At 44.0% G+C, this 25,267-nt stretch overlaps 3 protein-coding genes across 3 annotated transcripts; all 3 read left to right on the forward strand.

Moving 5' to 3' along the window:
- Positions 1 to 511: 511 nt before the first annotated feature.
- On the forward strand, positions 512 to 8,628 carry cbx4 (chromobox homolog 4 (Pc class homolog, Drosophila)). The gene is made up of 5 exons (XM_018670998.2): positions 512 to 939; positions 1,038 to 1,081; positions 1,791 to 1,856; positions 4,001 to 4,067; positions 5,535 to 8,628. Exons 1-5 carry the CDS (start codon positions 871 to 873, stop codon positions 6,948 to 6,950), a joined length of 1,662 nt encoding a protein of 553 aa, XP_018526514.1. The 5' UTR covers positions 512 to 870; the 3' UTR covers positions 6,951 to 8,628.
- Positions 8,629 to 14,419: 5,791 nt separating this feature from the next.
- On the forward strand, positions 14,420 to 17,421 carry cbx8a (chromobox homolog 8a (Pc class homolog, Drosophila)). Its single transcript, XM_018671019.2, has 5 exons — positions 14,420 to 14,650; positions 14,794 to 14,837; positions 15,296 to 15,361; positions 15,832 to 15,898; positions 16,337 to 17,421. Exons 1-5 carry the CDS (start codon positions 14,582 to 14,584, stop codon positions 17,240 to 17,242), a joined length of 1,152 nt encoding a protein of 383 aa, XP_018526535.1. The 5' UTR covers positions 14,420 to 14,581; the 3' UTR covers positions 17,243 to 17,421.
- A 2,606-nt stretch (positions 17,422 to 20,027) lies between these two features.
- Positions 20,028 to 24,754, forward strand: LOC108879304 (meteorin-like protein). The gene is given in 5 exon segments (XM_051073712.1): positions 20,028 to 21,244; positions 21,246 to 21,323; positions 21,325 to 21,568; positions 22,797 to 22,856; positions 23,898 to 24,754. Coding segments are annotated over 5 exon segments (861 nt in total). The 5' UTR covers positions 20,028 to 21,100; the 3' UTR covers positions 24,233 to 24,754.
- Positions 24,755 to 25,267: the final 513 nt, after the last annotated feature.

Consider the following 25,267-nt stretch of genomic DNA (forward strand, 5'->3'; position numbering starts at 1 on the left):
GCCTGATGCTACACGAGTTATACGCGGCAGCTTTTGAAGAAAGGTGAGCGCTGACAAAATTGGGAATTTCAGCTCAGTCAGGTGAAGATTCGCAGCGTTAAAATGTCTCGCGCCTGTGCTCTGTTGTGCTCGTGTTTAAACGGCGGCGCTGGCGTCTACTGTAAATGCACATACCATTATTTACATCCACACATGAACTGCACTTTGAATAAAACTCATCCATCCAAAGTGTTTCTGTCTCATGCACAGTACACATCACATGGTGGAGGAAGAGGAGGAGGTGGAGGGGGAGGGCCTCGTTATCTAACAAAACAATATAAATTGCACGAGCGGATTTTATTCACAAGCGCTGTGACAGTAACGCGGTGACTGATTTGAATCTCCACTATTATCCCTCCCCGCAGTCCCGCACGCACGAGATTAAAAAAAAAAAAAAAAAATCCAACCTCTGTGCAAGCCCCCCTCCCCTTCCCTCCTCCTCCTCCTCCCCTCCTGACGTCATGCCACCGAGCCGAAGCTATTGCACGAAAAGAGCTGCTCGCAGCCGCACCACTGTGAATATCTCTATGCTCGCTCTGCCAGTGCTGTAGAGTGTGCAAACGGAGGGAGAGAGAGAGCGAGAGCGAGAGCGAGAGAGAGAAGAGAGAGAGAGAGAGAGAGAGAGAGGAGGAGGAGAGGTGGAGGGAATACAGTTGGATTTTTTGGATACAACTGGAAAACTACCAAGCGCGCACAGCACGCACCGAGCGGAAGGGCAACATCGACGGTGCGTAGCCAACATTTTTCACCTACTACCCCTTAACTACCTCTCCCACCCCCCGTCCTCCTCCTCCTCCTTCCCCCCCTTTGCGATCGGATTCAGGCGAGAATATGGAGCTGCCTGCCGCCGGAGAGCACGTCTTTGCGGTGGAGGGCATCGAAAAGAAGCGCATCCGCAAGGTAACAGAGAGGGAGCATGCCTGTATTTTTTTATTAATTCGGACGTTGAAATTCAGTATTTGACATGGAAAAACAATTCTGCTTCTCCACCATCACAGGGCAAGATAGAGTACCTGGTCAAGTGGCGAGGCTGGTCTCCTAAGTAAGTCCCAATACAAGCTTATCTGAAATAACTGCGATAATTTATCGTTGCAGGGGATGAACTGCAACAAAATCAGTTGTGTGTTACTATAAAAGTGGCTTTTATTAAGTGCGTGCACGCACAGTGTGTGGTTGTTTGTTCACGAGTGCATGTGTGTATGTGTGTGTGTGTGTGTGTGCATGCATTAACTGGGAGAGCGCGGTCGGTATGTGTTTCAGTGTATCCGCGGATGCCTTCACTAATTTATGCGAGGGAAGGGGGAAGGCACAGCCATGTAATCCCGTTTTAATTATTTCTGCTCTGCCAGCGAATTTACGAGACAGTGGTGCTAAAATGGCCGACTGTATGTTGGTGCTGGAGGACCGTTTGGAGAACACTTTGTTTGACGTTTTTTGCCGTGCAGAGTTGGATGTACTCACGGTTGGTGTGTTATAGCGGGAATGTGACTAATGGCTGTTATTCGTGATTTTGCAGATTCATTCATCTTGCAGTAAAAAAAAAAATCAGTTGCAAAAAACAGTTTTTGCATAAAATTAGGGGCCTCCATGTTTTTACCTGTCCACTCTGACTGCACAGTTAATGGTGTGGAAAGATGTGGGAATGAGTGTGTGTGTGACGGACAGAGGCTGAGGCCTGCAAGTCAGTTAGAAGAAGGAAGTGTGCACGTGACAGCTCTCTGACAGTTGATTGCTCTTCCTCTCTCTTGCAGGTACAACACATGGGAGCCGGAGGAAAACATCCTCGACCCGCGTCTCCTCGTCGCGTTTCAGCACAGGTGAGAAGGGGTGGGGGTAGGGGGGATGTGGACTTCGGACGAGGGCCGCGCAGCCTCCACTTCAGCCGTGACCATATATGGGCATGGGAGGAGGGGCGCCCCAGTAACTCTATCACTGATCCCCCCCACCCCCCCTTCCCCATCGGGCTGTCTCCTGGGGGATAGGGCAGAGGATGTGGTAGTGAGAGTTCCTAAATCAGGCTAATGGAAAGATATGCGCAAATATGCATTGATGTAAATGCAGATTGTGCTAAATTACCTTATTACGTAGTTTTGCGTCAGGAATCAGAAGGTCAAATACATGCGATGCACACAGAAAACAGAGGTAGCCACCTTTTTTTTTTTTGGTCACATGGACTAATGAAAATGAAAAAGCTGCGCTCCTCCTGTGGATTAAACAACAGTGATTTGCTTATAATCCTATTTTTAAGGTTAAGTTCCTTCGCGACCACCAGACCCCAACAGGACAAGTGCTAATTTAGCAGCAGAGCTTCACTGGAGAACCTGACTTGCTTTCATTAGCAGCGCAGGAGAAGAGCGCAAGCGTTTTGTTGTGGTTCCATGTGAGGAGGCAAAGCCGCTGCCTGATGGGATTCCCATCACTACCAGTATGAGATCTGCAAACACTTCTGCAGCCGGATTTCGTATAGTGTTTTCAACCCAAGAGAAACCCATTCAGCAATACTAGTTTTGACACATCACACTCAACCGCTGCCTTTATTTTGATATGTAATGTTGTGGAAACAGAAATATCTAACCTAACCTAACCTGCTCTCAATCTTGGGTCAACAGGAGACCTAATAGAGGCCTGTTAGATAAATAGAAACACATAAATGTTAATCTCAGGGGGTTGAGATGTTAATGAATACAAATGCTGCTGTCCCTTTAGCCCTGTGGCGCGTACACAGCAACATCTTGTTGGGGTTGCTGGACCCATGAGGCCTGTGAGATATACTCTCTCTCTCTGTAGGCCATCAGGCCTAAAGACATGATGGCTGGGGAAAGGAATTCACATTTCTGAAAAGGCTAATTGACACGCAGTGCTCTCCAGCGTTTCCAGTGTACCACTCTCATATTCCCCTTCAGCCTGCCTGCCTGCCCGCCCGCCTGGCTCTCTCTCTCTCTCTGTATGTGTGTGTGTGTCTGGCTCAGTGCTGATGGTCATGGAGCGCTGCCTCTGCGCTGTGTGTGTGGATTCCTCTCTGCTCCCAGAGGATGGGGGAGGGGATCCAACAAGGGAGGCTGTAATTGCCAAATCTTCTGTGAATAGGGGTCACCCCGTTTGGACGCTGTTTGAAATCGCACACATTATAGCATTAAAATGTAGACTGTTTATTGTGGCAATTTTCTGGCAGCCCTGATAGTTTGAACATCTGTAGTGAGAGGCCGACAATAGGCCGGGTTTACGCATGCCCGGTGGAGTCTGCATGCAGCCGGCCTTCACCCACCGCTGGTTATTTATGAGCCAATGATGAGTCAAGGTTTATATCAGGGAGCAATATTTCACAGACAGCCCAGCGCTCGGTCTAGTCACTGCAACTTTAATAACATGTTTTCCTCACTCCTCCCTCAATAAAAACTGTTCCAAGAGATGTTTGTTATTAGTCTGATATTTATCACCCCACACTTTCAGAGTGTAGGCGTTGTGTTGCACAAGACACGGCGGTGTGCATGTCTTCAGCAGAGGTACTCCACAATGTTGCATTTATCCCATTTCATCCGTAGCTGCCTCATGACCCTAATTAGGGTTTGAATGTAAGAAGAGGAAGGGTGTGCTGCAGGAGGGAGGATGTTTGAAAGACAAGGAGAGATCCTGCCTGCTGTAGCTGTAATTGAATTTCTCCTGGATAATGAGAATATGGAATGGGCCGATTACCATGGAGAGCTATGCAAATAAGGACCATAATGCTTTGCAGTGGGTCACATGTGGGCATTCATTAGTCCTCCAAATCAAAATTCCACTTTTGACCTTGAATAGGTGGAAGGAAACAAACGAATCCTCCAAATGTCAAACCTGTAATTTTCCTCATTTTGTAATTACATTTTTTTAATACAGTAAGGTGAAACACTGTCTGATAAATGAGGTGTAGTATTTCAAAGGTAAACATGTTGCGAGAAAATGTAATTATCTTTTGTTTTCACAGGGAGAGGCAGGAGCAGCTGATGGGGTATCGCAAACGGGGGCCAAAACCAAAACATCTTTTACTCCAGGTAATTATCATCCTCATCATCTGTGATTCATCACCAACATGATACAGTTTCTGTGGAAACCTGCCTTTTAAAGCCTTGTTGTAAGTTTCACTGATTGAGAAGCCAAAAGGGGTGGAGTTCTGTCAGGTGTTATAGAGTTGTTGTCATTATGGTTGTGGTTATTTATAGATTTCTTTAAGAGAGAGAGAACGCAGGTCTACAGCTGTAAAGCTCCCCACACTCATCGTGAAACCAGCTTTGTTGCCTGAGGTTACATGAGCATTGCTTGAGTGCACTCATTTTATCTGCATGTTCATTATTCTTTATGCTAAATAGCTGTGTATGCAAAACAGAGTGTTTTCAAAGGGAGCTTGATATTCTAGGTAAGTTCCTTTTGCACCAAGTGAATCAGTATCAGGAGAGGTGTTTTTTTTTCATTTCCTTGTTTATAAATGCTTCCCAGGACAAAAATAGACAGCTGAAAGTAGCACTCTGTCGTGCTTTGACTATCTTAGCTCAGGCCTTTACAGAACCGAACCCTGAGCCAAATGTGATTATATATTTTGAGAGGCACAGGGCTGATTGCTATGCAGTGTCACTCCTTAAGAGGCATACCACTCTGCCAGAGTCACACGTGGCCAGCAATCAGGGATAAAGCGTGACATGTCTGGTGGCACTTCTCTGACCTAAGGTCACAGCCAAAGCGTCTTGAGCGTTCCGCTGCGGTGCCCCTCTGACGGCCTGAGGGGTCAGCCTGTACAGGAGGAGGGGGAGGGGACAAGGTGGAGGGAGGGAGGTCGTATGCTGAGTCCTGCTTGGATAGTTCATTTCAATTTCCGATAGGCGTCAGCACCCTGGAACCTTTCATTTTATCTGAATGTTAGCTTGCAGGTTTGCATATTTTAGCTGTAGCACATTTTTTAGCAGCTGTTAGAGCTCCTTTTAAATGGGCACTCAGCTCATCAGTAGTCTACCTATGAAAACTGTTATTTAATGTTTTCTGTGACTCTGAGGGAGCTGTGTCCAGTCTGTGAGAATAACCTAGGTGACATCACAGTGATATCATTAGGGTTAGCTTTGACTTGTGAAAAAAACGGGGTTATGGAGTTTAAAAGACATGGGCATGTACTAGGCAGGAAGGGTCAAACAAATTAATGCCATTGGTTGCATTATAGGAAATGCAGGATCTAGTCCTCATGGAGCTTGATTTCTATATACCAGGGCCTGGAAATCATGACATCTCAGCATCTGTTACTTTAAATTTTGACCTTTTTTTTAAAGCTGTTTCTTTCCCGTGCCGTGAACTGCAAAACCAAATCACTGGAGTACCTCTTTAAGGCATGCTATCATTTTGGCCTCACTTTTATCTATCTATTTAAGAATTACATTATAAGAACTCATAGTTCTGATCCTTTATCTCAAGTTTTTTTTATGTTTTAATGAAAACTTGGTGAAATGTTAAATTTTTTGTCTTATCTCTTTCTCAAGGTGCCCTCATTTGCCCGGAGATCCAGTATCCCTGCAGGTTTTGAGGAAACTTGTCAGGATGTCGAAAGTGGCCTCAAATCAGATCCTGTCCAGGTCCAGCGCTCCCAGCCTCAGCAGTACCAGCTAAACAGCAAGAAGCACCATCAGTACCAGCCCAGCAACCAGGAGGTCCCTGCTGACCAGCTAACAAACGGCAAGAAGAAGTTCATCTACCAGCTGAACAGCAAGAAGCACCACCACTACGAGCCTGACCCTAATATGTACGATGCACAGGCCTCGAGGCTCAAAGAGGTGGTCAAAGTTCAGGAACCGGCCTGTAAACTAGCAAATCCTGGCTGGAACTTACCGCTGGCACTGCAGCAGAAATGGGTTCGTGACAAAGACACAGGATGCTTGAGCAAAGTCAAAGAGCTGGCAGTGGAGGTGAGGAAGCCAGCTGTTAAAGAGGCTGAGAGCGAACATGCCCTTAAACCCAACCCTAAAGATGCAACCTTGCCTAGCGCTATTAGCAGCAAAATGAAGATAATCAAGAACAAAAACAAGAACGGACGTATCGTTATTGTCATGAGCAAATATATGGACAGTAACAAGGTTCATGGAGCCAAGGGTAAACACGGGGAATCATCTGGCGAAGAGAAACTGCAAAACACCAAACAATCAGAAAGCAATCCAGTGCACAGAACCAAAATGGTGGAGCACCCGGAGAACGGTATCCCCAAAGAGATCTGTAACGGCAGTTCCCTCCCTGCCGCAGAGCATCCGATAAAGTGTTCCCCGAAGGACAGACATTTCTCCAAACCTTCGCCAAGCACAGCAGAGGAATACAACACTGAAGTGGCTCGGGGTCAGGCCGACTTGCCGGACGATCTACCACTACAGCTGACTGCTAGCCCACCCCCAATGTCCTGGGCCGTCGACACCAACATCCCGACCCCTACGGCTGTGGACCAGATCAGGATCCCTTCATTTCCCAATGACCGCAAGCGAAAGCTCTCCGATCCTGTGGAGGACAGGAGCGTTTCTAAAACCTACCTGACCTCCAGGAGCTTCAGTGTGCCCAGCACAGTCATCACGCCGCCTCAGGACAAGCCCATGGACCTCCACTGTAGTGGCCGGCGCCTCAGCAGTACATGCACATATGAGGTGTTGGACTCCGGCAGCCAAGAAGAGCCAATGGATCTCAGTTGCCCAAAGACTAAGAGGCAGGTGGAGCCAGAAATACAGCCAGAGCCGGCACCAGAGCCTGAGCCTGCTGTCAGAGATACTCCACCTGTGACAGAGGACACACAGAAATCCACAGAGAAATGTAAAGAAGCACCTGTTAAAAAAATCTCCCCTTTCATGGGAAATATCATCATCACTGATATCACAACGAACAGTCTCACCGTCACCTTCAAGGAATACGTTTCTTTCTGAGAAACTCTTTGTAAAATGGGACTACCAGTGACCGATTGGATGATCCTGTCAATATGTGCATATGTAAAAACATCAGAATTTTGTATATATGGAAATTTATAATTTATCATTCAAATCCAATATGTTTCTTATAATGTTTTATACTGTAACTCCTCTGTGATGTTGTAGCCAAGAAAGTGCCCTCGAGGATTTGAGTGAATGCATTCAGGTGGATGTATTCCACAAAAAAAAAAAAAAATCTGTTTATTTGTCATATGGAACTTAATGGGAAACTTTTGCTGTTGTTTCATACCTGTACCAAACTTATAACCTGAGATGTATGAAGGTTTATACGTATTTTGTATGAATAATATCTCTTATTTTGGTCCTGATAGAAGGTAGAGAGGAACCTGTTGAGTCTATGGTGATCGAAGATCAAATCGAAAGCACTTAATTACATTTTTATATGTTCATTTGTGACATGTACCTTTGCTCATGGAGATGGTCTCTTTAAGTCTTATTTCCAAACATGTACACTCAGTCTGACTCAGCATATTTTGTTACATGCTTTGTTTGTGGCTTGTTTAAGAAAAAAATGATTAGCCATGACATGCAAATTTAAAAAGCAGGTGTGTATGGAAACAGTGTAAACACAGTGACAACCTTGGGATATACACGGGCTTTGTCAACAAACCTTAAAGCAAATATCCCTGCCTTTTTTCTTTTGTCCTTGGTTTTTGTCTTGATGTTGAGATACAGCAAAGCCATCAACGGACCTGCCATTACAAACCAGTCTATTACAAAGCTGCACAATTCCTCTTTAGCAAAAATTTAAGGAGTTAAATCAGACGTACTTTCTCAAAGGTCAGTAAGAAAATTGTGTCATTTATCAAGCATGTGACCTCCCGTTAAGATGACGTATTGATTATTACCATAATAAGGTTGTGATTTATTACCTTATTGGTGACCTCACATATTGCTGTTACTTTAAAATATCTGCTAGTCTTGTTAGGATTCTCCTAATGTCACACAGATTAATGATATTCATCTCATTCTGCTATCCAACCTCATCATGTTATCTGAAGAATATATCTGACTGCTATATGTTTTAGAAAAAGCTACCAGGGTCATTAATGAGCATGTTACGTGGATTAAATGTGAGTTGCAAGGCAGGCTTTTGTATACTGTTACATGCGATCCAGAGAGTGCAAGCTGTTTTGATTATGCTGCTGAAAATTCAAATGTCAAAGCTGGATGTAACCTACATTTGAGTCTAAATTGCCTTCTACGCACAGTTAATGCAAAACCAGTAAGAATGCTAAAACGCTAGACTAATAAAAAAAAAATGAAGAGTGCATATTGTATTTATTGACATTTGATTTGTTGTTGGGAATGATTACAAGATGCTCTCTGCATCAGAAGCTGCAAGTGATTCCACTGAACAGGTTGCCCTCTTTGAGTCTGTTTGTTTCTTTTTGTTCTCTTGCTTTCTCTTGCTAATTCTCTCTTGCACTTGGTCTAAAGTCAAAACGATTGTGATAAAGTATGTTCTACCAGGAGCTGGTTGACTTACGGCTTTTGGCACAGCTTATTGGATGGTATGTTTCACAATAAAGAAAGAGATTTGACTTCTGACATGTTTTGCTGGATTGGGTGGGGCATTTTGTGTCTCACTATATTAAATTTCTTCTTTATTTTACGCACTGACTCTTCATAGTGTTCAAGTAAAATATTTATTCATCATTGTTTGCTTCCTGCAGTTCCTCTGAAGCCTCACACAGAGGAAGAATGGAACATTAAGCACTTGAAACACTAACTTGGTTGTGAACCATGAATAGGAAAACAGATCATGTTGCATAATCACAAACGATCCTGCACAAAGGGCCCTCTGTATTGCATAACTTCACCGGTCACTTGTATTATTAAAACTTTAGCCGTGCATTATTTTACTATTGTAGTTCAACCCCAAGCAGGAATGTAAGTACACAACATAACTAGAGGAGGACGGGGGGAGGTTATTGTGTAATATTGTGATTCTAAAAAGAAGAAAGGTTTCATGGAGGGTCGGTATTTGACTCTCTGTGTGTGTGTGTGTGTGTGTGTGGTGCAGCACAGTGTAGCAGGGAAGGGCGTCAATTATATGACATTTAAATATAATGTGTCTGCAACAGGCTTTGTGGCATTTCCAGCGCAATGAGTAAGTGATTTTTCCTCTCTGTAGACCTGTGTCACTAAGACACAGCAGGACTCCCTGCATTATTTCCATACAGTATAATTTAAATAGACAAGTACAGACGTACAAAGCTGCAGATACGCATGCAAAGCTGCAAATACACATTTGTGCACGGCTCAACTTTCATGAATGAGCTCTAAATACTGACCTTTCGTGACACTGCCAAATACTGTTGGAGTCTTCCAGTCAAGGCCTGGAGCTGGAGCTCTGATCTGAAAATGTGGGCAGAAAACATGAGGATGTTACACTGGAATCTCGGGCTGATAAAAGATCGACTCATGTATTTTGAGTGACACAAAGGCCCAGGAATGTGTGTGGTGTCTTCTTTAGTTTGGTCATGGGAGTTGCCCATCAAAGAATGTTTGCACAAATACAAAGCAACCTTGAACAGGAAAGAGGAACAAAAAAAGAAAGAAAGAAACAGCTGTCTGTAGAAAAGTGTTTGTGTTGATGCAAAATTACATAAGTGACTACTGCTCTTTTTATCTCCATTCTAGGTAAATTGTAGTCAAACAAAGGATGCCATAGACTGCTGTAGGTTTCCAGCATTTTCACCTTTTTTAAATGAGTAAATCTGCTTTCTGAACTTCCCTGTGATCCTGACATTAAGGTCAAAGCTACTTCTATTTTAGACTTAGAAGTTCACAAAATCCAAGATTTAGACCAAAGAAAATTATTTTCAAATCTTAAAGGCCAACGGTTGAAACACTAAGGGCACCATAATTGTAACCACAGAAATCTCAAAACTGTATGGATCTGATGGATCAGGGATTTGTCAGCACTGGGCTCCAGTCTCACAACAATTAACTCATTCTCGACCCCCATCAAAAAAAAAAAAAAAAAAAAAATCACCAGTAAAGCCAACAATTTCCCTCCTCTCCTTCACTGGGATTTTATTTTGGAAACACGCTCATGCAACCCGCTGAAACTGGAAAATTCTCCTCATCTCATGAACTTATATTTCAACCAAAGCTGAGGTTGGGCCTTTAATGATCGGAATGACTTTTTAAAAGCGACGAGTAAGGAATGTATTTTGAGTGTCGTTTGGTTTATATGAGCGACTGAAATCCAATGAGGGTAAAACCAGTGTTATAAAACTGGCAGCTGAAGTCATGCATGAGTTAGCAGATTTTTCAAAGTTGTGAAACTCAGTTCATATCAGTTGATATTGAGCGGAATGTCAAAACTCATTGACACACAGCTCGTCTCTCTCTCTCTCTCTCTCTCTCCCTCTCCCTCCCTCTCAGTGTATATATGAAGGCTATCTCTCTATAGGCCTCTCGTGGCTTTGAACCAACCAGACTGTGTGAGTCAACCATGCATCAGTAGGAAACTGAAACATAGTTGAGCAGCGGAACATATTTATAGACCAAGTGTGATGTTTCACATTCCCCCTTTATCATCGTGCCCACCAGCAGCCTGCACAGTGTCGGTTTCATCTCCGCACGGTGCAGCCTCACAGGATCACGTCAGCAGCAGGATCGTTTGGCTAATTTAAAGCACCGTTGTGTGTGACCCGGCAGAGGCCTGCTGTGCCTCGGAAAATAAAACAAATATTTAAGAATAGAAACGAAAGGTCCTTTTATTAATTAATTATTGTTTAGGTCGTTTCCTAGTTTTTCTTTCCAGATACTTCATAAAACAGTGGGAACAGCCTGGGAACAGGGTGTTTCAGTTAATGCATTTTTGTAAATCAAGACAGGGCGGTTAGACAAAAATAGATCTAACCTGAAAACCCAAAATAGTTCGTATAGTATGAGACCTGAGAACATGTGCTGCTGCTGCGGGGTGTTAACAGGCTGCTGTAAAGGATGCTTTCTAATTCAAAGCACGCGCTGAAAAATGGCAAAGCTGCAGGTCAGAGCCACACGGCTTCACAGTTTCTCGCTTGCGGTTTTGTGTCTGAGCCACCTTCAGCAGAAAATGTCGCCCGGTAAGTAGGACAGTGAACAGCGAGCTGTGTGCAGCAGTTGCCCAGAAACCAGAGAGCCAATAATGTTCTCACAGAGCCAGCTCTGTTTATTCATGTATGGCTGTCGCCATTGCGGCTCCTGCAGACTCACTTTTCATCGACTCACAGCCAAATATGGAGAACCGCAGCAGCAGCAGCAGCAGCAGCGTGCAGCCTGTGCGCGAAGGCTGGTTCCTCTCAAACGCGCACCAGCCGTTTGTCTGTCTCTCTTGAACAGAAACCCGCGTAGGCTATAGCCATTATAGCACCGACAGGAAATGTCGGTCTACAAGCTATGACTATCAAAATGGTGGTTCATATTTCGACAGCAGCCACAACGCATCTTTTGTCCGCGGCGCGCCCGCCTTTTGTCTGCTCCGCAGCGGGGAGAATTTAAACCGACAGAAAGCAGCAGACAACACGCCAGTCCCGTCATTCATGATCTTTAACATGATCGAGAGGAAAAGACGGACAAGGCAGCTGCAGCAGCTCTCCTCACAGCTCAGAGAGACACGCTGCTTCCCTGCTGATGTTGTCATTTCATTTAAAAACATCTGTAATAAATGATCCCACATCTATTTAACCTCACAGATAATTACAATTAATTAAAAAGCCTCCTCTTTCCTGAAATGTGCGTTATTTAAGGCAAATGTTTGGTCCGGATTTCATGGGTTTATACAGCATAAAATAGAGTTTAGATATGGAAAAAATACAGAGAAATGTATTTGTATGCAATATTTGTAGGTAAATGTAAGATTTTTTGGTAAATCTGTGTCAAATATTCTTCAGGATTTCTGTTATAATGTCATAATTTTAGCCGCTGCCTCCCCCACCCCCCCAAAAAAGCTGCTAAGTCTTTTAAAATCGCCACAATGCCCCAGAAAAGTGTCGGTGTGTCAGTGTCGGTCAACAGGAGTGAGTGACCAACAGACGGTCAGTGACTGCATCAACAGAAAGGTTGTGGTGGTGGACGTGTGATGAGGGGATTTTAGAGCTGCTTCGTTCATTAGTTGGAAGACACTGTTAAAGGCCTGAACAGGACTGCGTTTGTTCTCATTCTAAAACAGACCGAACTGGGAAAAAGGAGCAAGAAAATCAGGGTCAGAATCTGATAATGAAAATAATGTATTTACAGAATTGTGCCAGTGAATTGTTGTGCTGAGAGCATTTTTAATAAATTAATTATTTTTCAAAGTGGAATGGGTTTGACCCTCCGCACAGTGCAGCAGTGGGGGTGATGAAGATGGCCTGGAGTTTTGTGCAGGTACAAAGACTTTAAAGATGAAGATACACTAATGTCTCTCTCAGCAAAATGTAACATTTGGGATAAATGTATTATTTTTATGTTACTGTTCTTCGTCATTTAAATTTATAGATAATAAATGAAGAAACTTGCACTTGAGGCCCACAAAAAATGGCAAGAGATGGACGTTTCAGCTCCACACTTCACTTTATTTCCCCATATTATAATATTTCATTTGTGTGATCAGTCTCATCACTATAATATAGTTGTTCAATATGTTTCAGAAAAGTCTGACTGCTGGGCTAAATTATTATTATTATTACAACAAAAAAATAATAAATTTTCTGACTGCAGAAATATAAATATTTTATGTTCAATTAAATTCTAAGTGCTTCTATTTTTTATGCTGTAAACAACCAAAAACAATTAAATAATAATAATGATAATAATAATAATAATAATGATAGTAATGATAGTAATAATTATAATAATTTGTCAAATATCTATGAATAATATCACAACAGTTGTAGTTGTAAAAATTGTCTTACCACCGCCGCCACTGAAAAATAACCTAAATCTTTTTTTAAAAAATCTCTGTAGAAGCATCAGGCCTCTATGACCATATTTATACAAGAGAGAAAGAACAGGAAAATTAAATGAAAAAGATAAAATCAAAGGAGACATCTTTATTGTCTTTCCAGCTGCAAAAAACCTCCAGTATTGATGACAAAAATACAGCAGGCTCCCAACATGTTCTGCAGGTTGTTTTACATAAACCAGAGACAAATCAAATTACATTTAATGGGACATTTAATTTAATCCAAACAGCTCTGCAGACACAACAACACACAGGGTAAGGTCCAGGGAACCAGGTGAGTTTACACCTCAATTCTCTCATTTTATCACTTTACTCTCTCAAAAATGTAGAACTCACCCAGGACTTTAATTTGACAAACTCAACATGTCATTTAGCCCCTCAGAATAAAAACTGTTGCACGTTATTCATGTCATCTCTGCACGTGTTTGAAAATAAAAACGTTCATTCTGAACCAGATTTACCGCTCATGTCATCTGGCTCGACATCACCTCTTTAAAAAAAACAAATCGCTCTTATGTAAATGTCTCTCTGTTAATCATAAGCTATGAGTCAGTCGGCAAATATCATTCAGAACAGACTGAGCATGTGAGGCAATAAAATTCAAAGCCTCTGCAATCACAATCAAAAATCGACCGATTCAAGAGTTTAAAAAAAAAAAAACTGCCTCCGTTTTTTTCTCTTCTGCCTCTGTTATTATGAACAACATCTGTGTCTGCATGGTTGAATCATCTGTGAAAGACAGCGGGATGTTTCACAGACCGAAAAAAAAAACGTGCGTAAAATCTTAATTTAGGCATTTAGGCAAATGCGCAAATATCAACCATAACGTTGCTGGCGTGCTCCTTTCTATTAACACTCAGCTTTGTGAATCTCAAACGGGTGACACTGTCAAAGAAACTTGGCTGTCGCAGATTATATATTTAAAAAAAAAAGAATTAATCAGCCATGAACCACAAAGCCAATCAAAATGTGTCTGACGAAGTTTTTACCTCGCGCATCATCCAGTAGAATACATATCTGACCATTTATGGCTCCATTTTAATGCAGAGATATTTATTTGTGAAGATATTAGTTTGAATGTTATTATTGAATTATTCGTGTTTTTACATATAAAGGTTAATAATTACAGATGTTTTGTGTGGAAAAGGGGTTGTGTTTTTAAGGTGGAACATTTTATTAAACCGCCCATTCTTCCTCTCTTGTTGGTTTAAACGCTGGTGAGATTTAATTATTATTCCCTTGAGTTCGGACTCTCCGGACCCCCCCCCTCTTCTTCCTCCTCAGGGACCTCCGGGGTCCGTGGATCCGCTCCGGGAGCCTCTTGACTTTTTTCGCTGGTTCCACCGTGCCAGAGAGATTCCTGTACAGCAGCCAGAGCAGCGGGGAGGAGGAGGACTCCGCCCCCTTCGCTCAGAAACCCGGAGCACGTAGCAACAACTGAGCCAATGTGCTCCGCCGCGATCCGTCCTACCGACCGCGGTGCCTGGCAACAAGAAAAAGACGTGATGACGTCCTCCCCCCAGATTGCGTATTATGGGATGTGCGAAATTAAACAACCCGAAGAGGAACGCGGGGGGAAGCCAAAAATAATAAAAGAGACAGAAATAAACGAGGTGCATGGTGAAGCATGGAGCTCTCGGCTGTCGGTGAGAGCGTCTTCGCAGCCGAGTCCATCATTAAACGGCGAATCAGACGGGTATTCGCTGCTTTTTTTCCTCTCTCTCTCTCTCCCCCCACAGGCTGTGTCTCCACGCCTATTACGCAACCGTTTGTTTGTGCAGCGCCGACAGACAACACTCTTTGATAACCTGAATCTAACACGGATCTGTTTTTTTGCAGGGTCGTTGGGAATATCTCGTGAAATGGAAGGGCTGGTCTCAGAAGTGAGTATAATAGCCGAGGCTTGGAGAGGGGAGCTGACAGCGCTCCATCCTGGTCGCTCGCACAACTGCACCTCAGACTCTTGTTACTCAGCTCGTGTCTGTGTGTGTGTGTGTGTGTGTGTGTGTCTCTGTCTGTGTGTTTCTTTTTTATCCCTTTCATCTGCTCTGTCGTACCGTGGCCCGCGTGCACCGTGCCAGAGGGGTCGGGAACGTCTCGATCCCCGGCCCCCGCTGCTGATGCATTCAAGTCCACACACTTAGCTTTTAGCAATGGCTGGGTTCACCGCGCGCAGCTCTCCGCTGCGTAGTCTTGTCATTGCGGCGTATACGCAGCAAGATTGCTTTGAAAAAACTATTAACACCGCGCGTGTGTGTGTGTGTGTGTGTGTGTGTGCTGACACGCGATCCTCGCAATGTACCGGTGCCAAACGCCTCTCCTCTTTGCCGTTGTGACACAGGTACAGCACTTGGGAGCCGGAGGAAAACATTCTGGATGAGCGACTCTTCGCCGCCTTCGAGGAGAGGTGAGGGTTTGACAGAGCAGCAACAGGCCTCTCTCCCTCTTTCTCTCCCTCTTTCTCTCTCTCCCTCTTTCTCTCTCTGCACTAAACGAAATGGCAACCGCTCTCACACACACACGAAAAAAAGACATTTTTTTTAATTTCAGATTTTAATCTTTAAAACCTAAGTTTTTCATAGAGGAAGCGATGACAGGTGTTTGCGGTGGGAGATGATTCATTTCTCAAATTAGTGATAGATGAGCTGGTATCACGAGCAACTTATCTGCTTTACTCGGACACATTTTCTTTTTCAATTTTAATTGAACTCACTTCTTATAAAAACTAAACTGTCCCGAAAAGTGGGTCAACCAGATGAACGAGTTTGGCCCTTATCTGGAAAATGAGTTATTTCGATTTAATTATAGACGAAATAAGAAATAATTATCGAACGCGTTGTGATGAATCTTCAAATTCTTATTATTCGTTTCCACCAGGGAGCGGGAAAGGGAGCTGTTCGGCCCGAAAAAGAGGGGACCCAAACCCGAGACGTTTCTCCTGAAGGTGAGTCTGGGCATTTTTGTGGTTTGTCGTTTTCGTCCTCCTCGCCTTTCAGGCTCGTGCCATAAATGATACAGAAATATAGTGAATCATTTCCGTGGCATGGCAGCTAGTCATCTTGAGAGTGTAGGACTGTGGCTCAGAGTCACTTAAAAACTAGTTGGATGACAAACTCCAAACGAAAACGAAAACCTTCACCCCATGGTTTTCATGAGGTAAAGCTGGGCACATTTTGAGTTTCCGTAACATATTTTATAAGTGGGTTATCTTCATTTTCACTGCCTTGCATCGTCTGTAAAAGACGACTCTAGGTTGAGGCCTTGAGCGTCCAGTGTGACCAAACAGCTGCTTCTCCCTAAAACCCTTGCATTTCCTCAGGAGACTTCAGATTTTCATCTCTGGGAAACCTCCTCGCATAAACGTTATTTGCTCTGTCCTCAGGCCAAAGCCAAAGCCAAAGAAAAGACGTATGAATTTAGAAGAGAGGCCCCCAGAGGGATCCAGGTTTCCTATCCCATCCCGGAGCCTGTCATAACACCGAGGGCCCGGGAGGGTTTACGCGCCGTGGTTCCCACAATCTTCCCACCGAGCGCGGTCAACAGGGGAGAGAGCGTCCACGTCCCACCGCCGGAGCCGGACAGGAGGCCCAGACCCCCAGCCGCCCTGACGCTCCAGGAGTCCGCACGGTTCCCCAAAAAGAGAGGCCGCAAACCGAAGCTGCATTTGCATTATGATAAAAACGACGGGGGCGGCGCAGCGGAGCCGGACTCCAAGCGGAGCAGGTTAGTGGTGGAGGAGGAGGAGGAGGAGGAGGAGGAGGAGGACGACGAGGAAGAGGAGGAGGAGACGGTGTCACACCACGGCCTGTCCAAAACGACCCGGCGCCTGCACCACCACGGAGAGACGTCAGACCACAGCCTCATCCAACTGACCAAGAGGTTCCAGGAGGAGACCACGATAACGCCCAAGTCCAGCAGCGAGCAGAGGCGCGCGGGGGGCCTGTCTTACACCTGCGCGTTCAGGCCGGACGGGCGCAAAAGCGACCAGAGGGGACACAGGACTAATTGTTTGTCAGTCCCTCAGCCCGGGAGGCCGAAGCACCCCACGGAGCACCGGAGTCACCATCAGGTGAGGGAGTACTGTCTGCCCGGCAGGGGGCAACGACCCTCTCGCACCTCCCCACAGCCCGAGTCCATCCACGATTCATCCGCGCGACCGGCCTCGTCCTGGACCCCCAGTTTCACCAACCTGGACTCTGTGACCGTGACAGACGTCACCATGAACTTCCTGACAGTCACCATCAGAGAGAGCAGCACTGACAAAGGCTTTTTCAGAGATAAGAGATGAGTGTGCGCGCCGGGACGTTTTAAGGTCAGAGGAGGCTGATATATATGACGGAATAATTGTTTAACATGCTACTAACTAAACAAGCCTACTGTAATACTATATTTTTTCTATGTAACTTTCAAAAGTGTACAAACAAATATTTAATACGCTGCTGAGAAAATAAAAAAAGAGGAAAGTGACGTTGCAACTTTAAGGCCTGTTTTTGCGCTTGATATCAGTGCTATCACCTTGTGAAGATTATCCACATACTGGCTGGTTTTGTCTTTGGTTAAACTGAATTTTATTTGTACTATAAAACTGTGCAACAATGTTATTATTACAAACTTATTCAGCTGTTGATTGTGTCAGTGTTCGCCCCCAAATAGGACAAATTATAAAGTTGCAAACTGACATTTTTTTTCTTTCTCTAACAGAGGAGGAGGGTCTAAGGTTATTTTCTGAAGAGGAGGTTATAATGTTTTTTAAAAATCCACATCCATACACAGGCCTGTCATTAAGACTGACTGTAGGCAACAGGATTATGTCAAATAATCGAAATAATCAATGCCACGTTGAGTTTGGGATGTTTCATTACAGGAAAATTAAACTTCCTCATATTTAGAATATCTAAATAAATATTGTAATCGTTTCTTGCATTCGAAGTCCTGATATAAAAACGCTTAATTATACTAAGAGAGGTGTATTTTATTGTAAAGGTTTTGCTGTTGTTGTGTGCAGGGGTCACTTTCAAAAAACTGTCTGATAATTCCAGCTGAACAAGTTTCGGGCTCGTGTGAATTATTCTAACAACGATAAGAGGAAAATAATCGAACGCACGCGACAGATATAATGTTGATTAAAAACAGGTATTTTCCTGTTGCAGTTCTGTATGAGCAGCTTTCTTGTCGCACTACCGAGCGACACATCAGCACGTCTTTACATTAAAAGCAGAAATGTTTCTGTGACCCCTCCGGTTCAGTTCAAACAACGAAGGCCTGATCTCAAGCTGAAGGAGTCCTGGAATTAATTTGGTTTTATATTTATTTGAATTTCTGTTTTTAAAGTAGCAGTAGCTTTTTTTAAAAAAATAAAAAAAATAAAAAAAAAAAGCTATGAAACACATCTCAGGAGAATGAAAATATATCCCAGAGTTGTGGCTCTGCAGTGCGGCCTAATTACAAGATGAAATCTACAGAGCATGTTCTTCTTGTTTCATTATCACCGTCATCTTCTCTATCACCACCATGACTGATGTTTACTGTACGCATGGAAAGACCTGAGTGAGGCCTTAAAGCAGACAGCGTCATGGCGAAGTGAGTTTATTTTGACCATTTTAAATTAGGCAACCAAAGACAGCGTAAATGTTTGTAGTAACATTACACACAGCGAGCCGTTTGACTGTTGTATGGGGCGGAATCATGAAGCCTTTCCCACACTGTGACGCCCCCCCCCCCCCCCCCCCCCCCCGGCTGCACAGGGGTCTGTAATCTTAACCACCCACCCCCCTTTAATACATTAGATGAGTCATTTTAAAATCATTTAAGATCATGTAAAAGGCCTGGTTTTTTCCTCGGTCAGTGAGTGTGTTTTCTGACAGGACACAACTAGGCATCACCTCGGTCCATTACAGGCCCAACAGTGCAGTGTATGAAGGATCCGGGCTGCACTGTGCCACAGTAAGAGGCCACTTATTCTTTCAGACACAAAGCCTCCATTCATATGACTTTGCTTTGTCTGTCTGGGGACACATGACCCAATCTGACCATCCGGTACTCCTGTAAACGAGCCTCGTCTGGTTTCTGCCTCATTAATGGTCATTTCTGAATGTGCACTCTAATAATAAAGCTGTGTAGAGGCTGATAATTAACTTAATGGAAAATGAAGACGAGGCACAATTTTCTTGAGATGTACTCTGAAACAAAAGCATAAAAATTTACACTTAGTGTCTAATATACAATCACAATCGTACCAACTGCGTTCATTCCTAGAAGTGCTGAGAATATGAGCGTGCTTTCAAGTGTGTGGTGACAGATGTGATTACGTTCGAGATCTCGTCGACGCTTTGAGATTTAAGATTTAGTGGCTTGAGCAGCGAAGCAGCTTTTCCCTGCAGCTGAGACAACATCTGGTCGCTCTTTCCATATGAGTGTAATTTACTCAGCGACATACCCATCAAAAACCTCAACCCTTTGATCTGACTCTGCCTCAGGGGCCTACACGTATATATATAAATATCTATTTGTGTGTATATATATATATATATATATAGACACAAGAAACCCCTGAGAGGAGCTGCAGCCATCAGCCTCCTGAGAGCGGCCTGCACAGTCACGGTCCACAGAGTTTACCTCCACAAGATGTCGCCACTGGCAAGACCTTGAAACGATGCCAAGTTAATTTTTTTTTTCTCCCCCACAAAAGAGCCTGCAGGTTAAAATGAAGTGAAACTACTCGTCCCCAGTGGATTAATCATTGGCTAAAGCTGGTAACGCATTCCAGTGTGTATCCTGCTATAATATTAGCGGCCGTTGAGATACAGCCTCCTCCTGCTGTCAAGGTTTCTTCGGGGCTTTGAGGACTGCGTTTTGCCTTCCAGATGTGGGGGTGTGGGGGTGGGGGTGGGGGTGGGGGGGTCCGTGCGCTGCAGCATCCCGCCACTAGATGAAGCCCAAGCACAGAAACACAGACAGCTTTTATTCTCTATTTTCTCTTCTTTATATCTTCTCCTTTTTTTCAGTTGGCCTTTCTGGAATGATCTCACCAGGATTAGGCTGCTCTGATAGCACAGTCACTGATAATATATATAATTATATCAAATTTGATTTATTTCATTCAGTTGTGTTGTCATTTCTGCAATTGTCATGTAAGAAAACAACCAACAATTTAAAAGAATTGAAAATGTTTGCAGAGTAGGCCTACAGCCTTTCTAAGAACTTTGGTGAAGTAAAATGACGAACCGTTGAGAGACTTTTAAAGTGGATGAATTATTGTGCAAAAAGGCGCACTGATGTTAACAGATGGCTGAAGGCTTTTAGACTCATTGTGTCTTTTATAGAGGAAAGACAAAGACCTGAAGAGGCCGGCAGTCCCCAACAACTGGATCAGCTCTAATTAGAGAATGAGCGAGAAAGTGTGTGTGTGTGTGTGTGTGTGTGTGTGTGTGTGTGTGTGTGTGTGTGCGAGAGAGAGAGAGAGAGAGAGAGAGAGAGAGAGAGAGAGAGAGAGAGAGAGAGAGCATTTGGTGAGGCTGAGCCACAGTAGGTGCAGCAGAGCGCCTGTACCCTCCGTATCTCTCGCAGACTTTTTCAGCCATGCGCTGCCGTCCATCCTCTTCTCTCTGGATTTTTATCTTCGTGCGGGTGAGATGTTGCCAAATGTGATAGTTCTGCTGTGTTTTCTGGCTCTTCGGCTTCGGGACTGTGCGGCTGATCTGTGCAACTGGACTGGAAGGTGAGGAACATTTTCTCATATCTGCAGGACACTTTGAAACACGGAGAGAGGGAAAATGGAAAACTAAACATCCAGCACTGTATAACTGGGTGACACGGTTTAAAGTTGTGATTAATTACATCATTAAAACTTTCTGGATCAGTCAATCAGAACAAAAACTGGGGTGCGATAAGGCCTTGTCTGCTCCATTTATGGACAATATATTGACACGATGCTTGAAGGATTAAAACCCTTAATCCATGACTTATAAAATGTATTATTGCAGATCTGCTGTTTCATTAGAGAGTGAGGAATCCGTGAATATTTGCTAATAGATTACCAACATATATATCTGCATAAATAGCGAATACAGTGTATTATGGCCGATCTATTGAGCATTGATAAGTGATTTGTTAACCACTGATAAAGTCATTAATTAAAATGTGATCCATGCCACACATGCAGCACGCTGTTGAATTACTAACCACTCGTTTTTCCCGCTTTAAATCCAGCGGTTTTGCAGCTGGCGTGGACACCAGGATCGTACTCCAGGTGCGGCTGCGCTGCACAGAGGGCTCGGTGAGGTGGGTCTATCCCGGGTCAGGCCCTCAGGGTGGTTCTAGAGCCCAACCTGTCCTCCAACCCGCGCACCATCGTCTGCATCAAACCGTCTCCCTTCTTTCCGCGGGGCCAGCGTGTTCATCGAACGGGCCGGAGAGCTGGAGCTGCTGGACACGGACGGCGAGCGGCCGCGGCAGGTGTTCTGTTTCCGGGCTGACGGACCACACAGGCCCGCTATCTACCTCCAGGCCGGTCCGCAGAGCGACGGACACTGGGGCAGACGAACGATGGGCTTCAGATACGAGCTGCTGGGAAACAGGAGCGCTGCGCCCAACTTGGGCCACAGCGGGCTGCAGAGTGAGTAACACCCTCTATTACCTTTGATAAAGGGTTTAGTACAAGTTGTAACTAATGTCTTTATTAATGTTTAATACGTCCTTTACTCAGGGTTAGTAGATCAGTTATAAGCAGCAGTGGAAGAAATCAACAGATCCTTTACTTTAGTAAAAGTACTAGCTCTTAATCTGAACAGTATCTACAGCTGTCAGATTAATGTGGTGCAGTAAAATGTCTCTCTCCTCTGGTTATAAACCATTAAAAAGACCCATTTGAATTTGTGAAAAATCGCTTGGTGATTGGATCATATCAACCTCTTAACTCTCTGAGCAAAAGGCTGCAGATTCATAATTTATTCAGCATCTATTGCAGAGCAACCAGACATTTATAATGACTATCTGTAGGTGATTCAAATTAGTGAAAAGTGGAGTATAAGGCTCTTTAACTGACTAATCCTAATTTCTAGTTTGGGGGGAAAAAATAGTGGTTATTAATTTACAGACCCCAGTTTTGCCGACTGGAGCGTGCAGCTGCTGGTCAGTCTTGTGTTTTGTCTGGCTGTCTGGTTTCCATCGAGGGACAAAGCAGAGAGGACAGAGCAGACCACAGGGCGGCTGGAGGGCACCGGGCCAAGGGGCCTGAATTGAGACTGCAAATACTTTGCAGATTCCAGAAATGCCTTATCATTGTGCATGTGTGTTTATTAGCATTTATCAATGTGTGAGGGCCAGTCCCAAAGTGGTGATGTCATTCTGTGTCCATAATAGACAGCTGCTGGTTGATCTTTTCTGCATTGCCAGTCTGGCAGAGCTTTTAACTCCTGCAGTCCCCTGCATTGGCACGGGGTCATTCAATTAGGTAGATACAATAGGAGTCAAACACAGGGTCAAGAATAGTGTGTGTGCGTGTGTGTGTGGGGGGGCTTTTGATCTGCAGGCGGTACGGTGGGCAGAGCACAAACACAGGGGCAGCATTCCTCCTCCCAGACCCTGGTTTCTTCACTCTGTGATGTGAGGAGGGAGATGAATGGAGATGGTATGTGTGTGTGAGAGAACTACCTATCAATCAGTGTCAGTCACTGAGCCTCGGGCCACGCATGATGTGGAAGAGGTTGATTATGATTGGCGGGGGAAAGTGGGAAAAATGAGAAAATGATACCTGACAAAATGATTTACTACAAGGTTTCATCATCTTAAATGTCACCCTGATATACGGTAAATAACTGCTGGTTCATTTTCTCTACCCACAGCTTCTTGTCGACCCTGCAATGACACAGAACTCCTGATGGCCATCTGCAACAGTGACTTTGGTAGGTACATATATAATGTTAGCCTGCTCCAGAGCCCCAAGATCTGTTACTTACTGTGCTATAAAACACACTGACAGAGCATCATTTTATACTAAGATACAGCTTTCTCCATATCATTCGTTTTCTTTATGACTGTTGGTAAGGTAGCAGCAATAATTACATCTGAAAGGACATAAATGTACAGCAGATCTCAGTTGTTGAAGGTAAATGTAGTGCATTAATTCAAGTATTGTATATAGTATAAATAGAAAAATGAATGCACATCCATTTAACTTAAAGCATAAAAGGGAAAAATGTACTCCTCTACATTTATTCAAGTAGTGTAAAAATACTGTAATTTGTATTTATTTCACAGCTACACTCTACAGATATCAATACAAAACAGCAAAAGATAATTCTATAAAATATAATTCAGTGCCATAAGTTAAACTACGAATACAATATAAAGTAAATAAAATTAGCTCCTCAGTAACACTAAAATGTTCCTTACATATATCACTAATAATAATAATCTTATTGTAATATTATGCACAAATTATAGATATTCTGAGTACTTTTACATTCTTTAAGTAATTTTCCTTTAATATGTTTGTGCTATTACTTAAGATTTTGAATGCAGAACCTTCATTTGTAAAGGATTATTTGTACATTATATTATTGTTCCTTTTACTTGAGGTAAGGATCTGAATATTTCATCCACCACTGGTTAATCTTACCTGGATTAGGGTTAGAAGATGTTTTTGTGGGTTGATGTGTGCCGTAAAGCAGCAGGTCTGCTGGCTGTGCGGTCAGAGGAGGTCAGACAGATGTGAGGGCAGCTGCGGGGTGGGGTGGGGGGGGCTGCGCTGGAGAAGAATCGATGGGTTTGATTACCATGCTTTTGTCTCGAGGGAAAGCACAGGAGCAGCAAATGTGCACATGGCTGAAAGAGAAAAACAAAAGACAGGAGAGAAAGAATGGATGTGGGAAATTTGTCCCTGCTTTTTCATTTTGATTTTCTTCATGCAGTGAATTCACAAACATCTGCCTTTTGTTTTTCAGTGGTTCGAGGCTTCATCAAGAATATCTCCCACAACTCTGACAGTCAGACGTCGACGGTGGAGGTGTTGGCGGTGAGGGTGTACTGGCAGCGCAGTGGAGTGTTTGAGCGACAAGTGGCTCCAGGGTTACCTCACTCTGTCTCATCTTGGCGTGGACACATCCACGCACTCCTACAGTGCCATGTGAAGCCCGGGGACGGAGAGTTTCTCTTCACAGGGTCAGAACACTTCGGGGAAGCTTGGTTAGGGTGTGCCCCACGATACAAAGACTTCCTGTCTGTCTACCAGACTGCCCGGGCGGCACGTCAGAATTCCTGTGACTTCCCTTTAGACTGAGGAAGTGTGTTGTTTTAGCACCACTCAGCCCAAACAGTCTTTATTCACAGGCATCCTCATCCCTGCACTGGCACTGTGGGATCCCTGTAACGTTTTAATGTGCCATCAAGGTGGCATCTAGTCTCAGCAGCGGGGATGAAGCCGCTGAATTTCTGGTGAAAAGCACATTTGGAGGAGCAGGAACGGGGGCAAACAGCAGGGGCCTCCTGCACTGAGGCTCAGAGAGGGCCGGCCTTTGTCTCTTTCCCATCGCTGCCCTCGGTCCTGGGAGACTGAGAAGGGGTTGGGTTGCTGCTCTCTCTTTGTGCCTCTCCCCACATCCACTGTTGTTCACTTTGCTGGCTCTGTGTGTGACAGTTGCCCTCTGAACTGAGGTGGGAGGGAAGACTGAGGGAGCCCGTTTATAATCACCAGTTTGTCTTAGTGAATAGGCTTGGACACATACATGATTGTGGAGTTATTTTTACTGAGATTCATCCTTGCTGAAGTTTCCAATCGTCTATGTATTTTCTATTTATACTGTTTGTGTTTTAACATGTAAACATGAAAAATAAATCTTCTGAAGAATTCACTAGTAAGAATGATATTTCTTGCTATTTAAAGAATGATTTACCCCATGGCTGTTCAGCACTCATGGTGGAACTGTTTTTTAAGCTGATTAGAGACAACATTAAATCTTTTAGGCATTGAATGAAACAAACTAAGTAAATATTTGACTGGACTCACTGCCAGTCTTTCACTTTTATCATTGTGCTCAAACACTTTAACTCTGCCGAGCTTCCCTGAAAAAGTGAGAGGTGTCTGTTGAAAAGCCTACTTCCTGCTCAGGCCCAGGAAGGCGGGACTTGAAGCCTATCAACTTGTTGTGCCACACCTGAACTGATGACCAGGCCATGCTCAGTCTCTCCCTTTGTTTGCTGCATCATGGTGATCTGCATGTGATATTGCCTGAAGTTGACCATGTATCGGCTACATTATTTGAGTAAGTTACTGATATTTGTTGTAGTTATTGCTGTTTCTTTCAGCAGTAAAAAG

This window comes from Lates calcarifer, linkage group LG11 (assembly GCF_001640805.2).
Source record: "Lates calcarifer isolate ASB-BC8 linkage group LG11, TLL_Latcal_v3, whole genome shotgun sequence".
NCBI lineage: Eukaryota > Metazoa > Chordata > Actinopteri > Centropomidae > Lates > Lates calcarifer.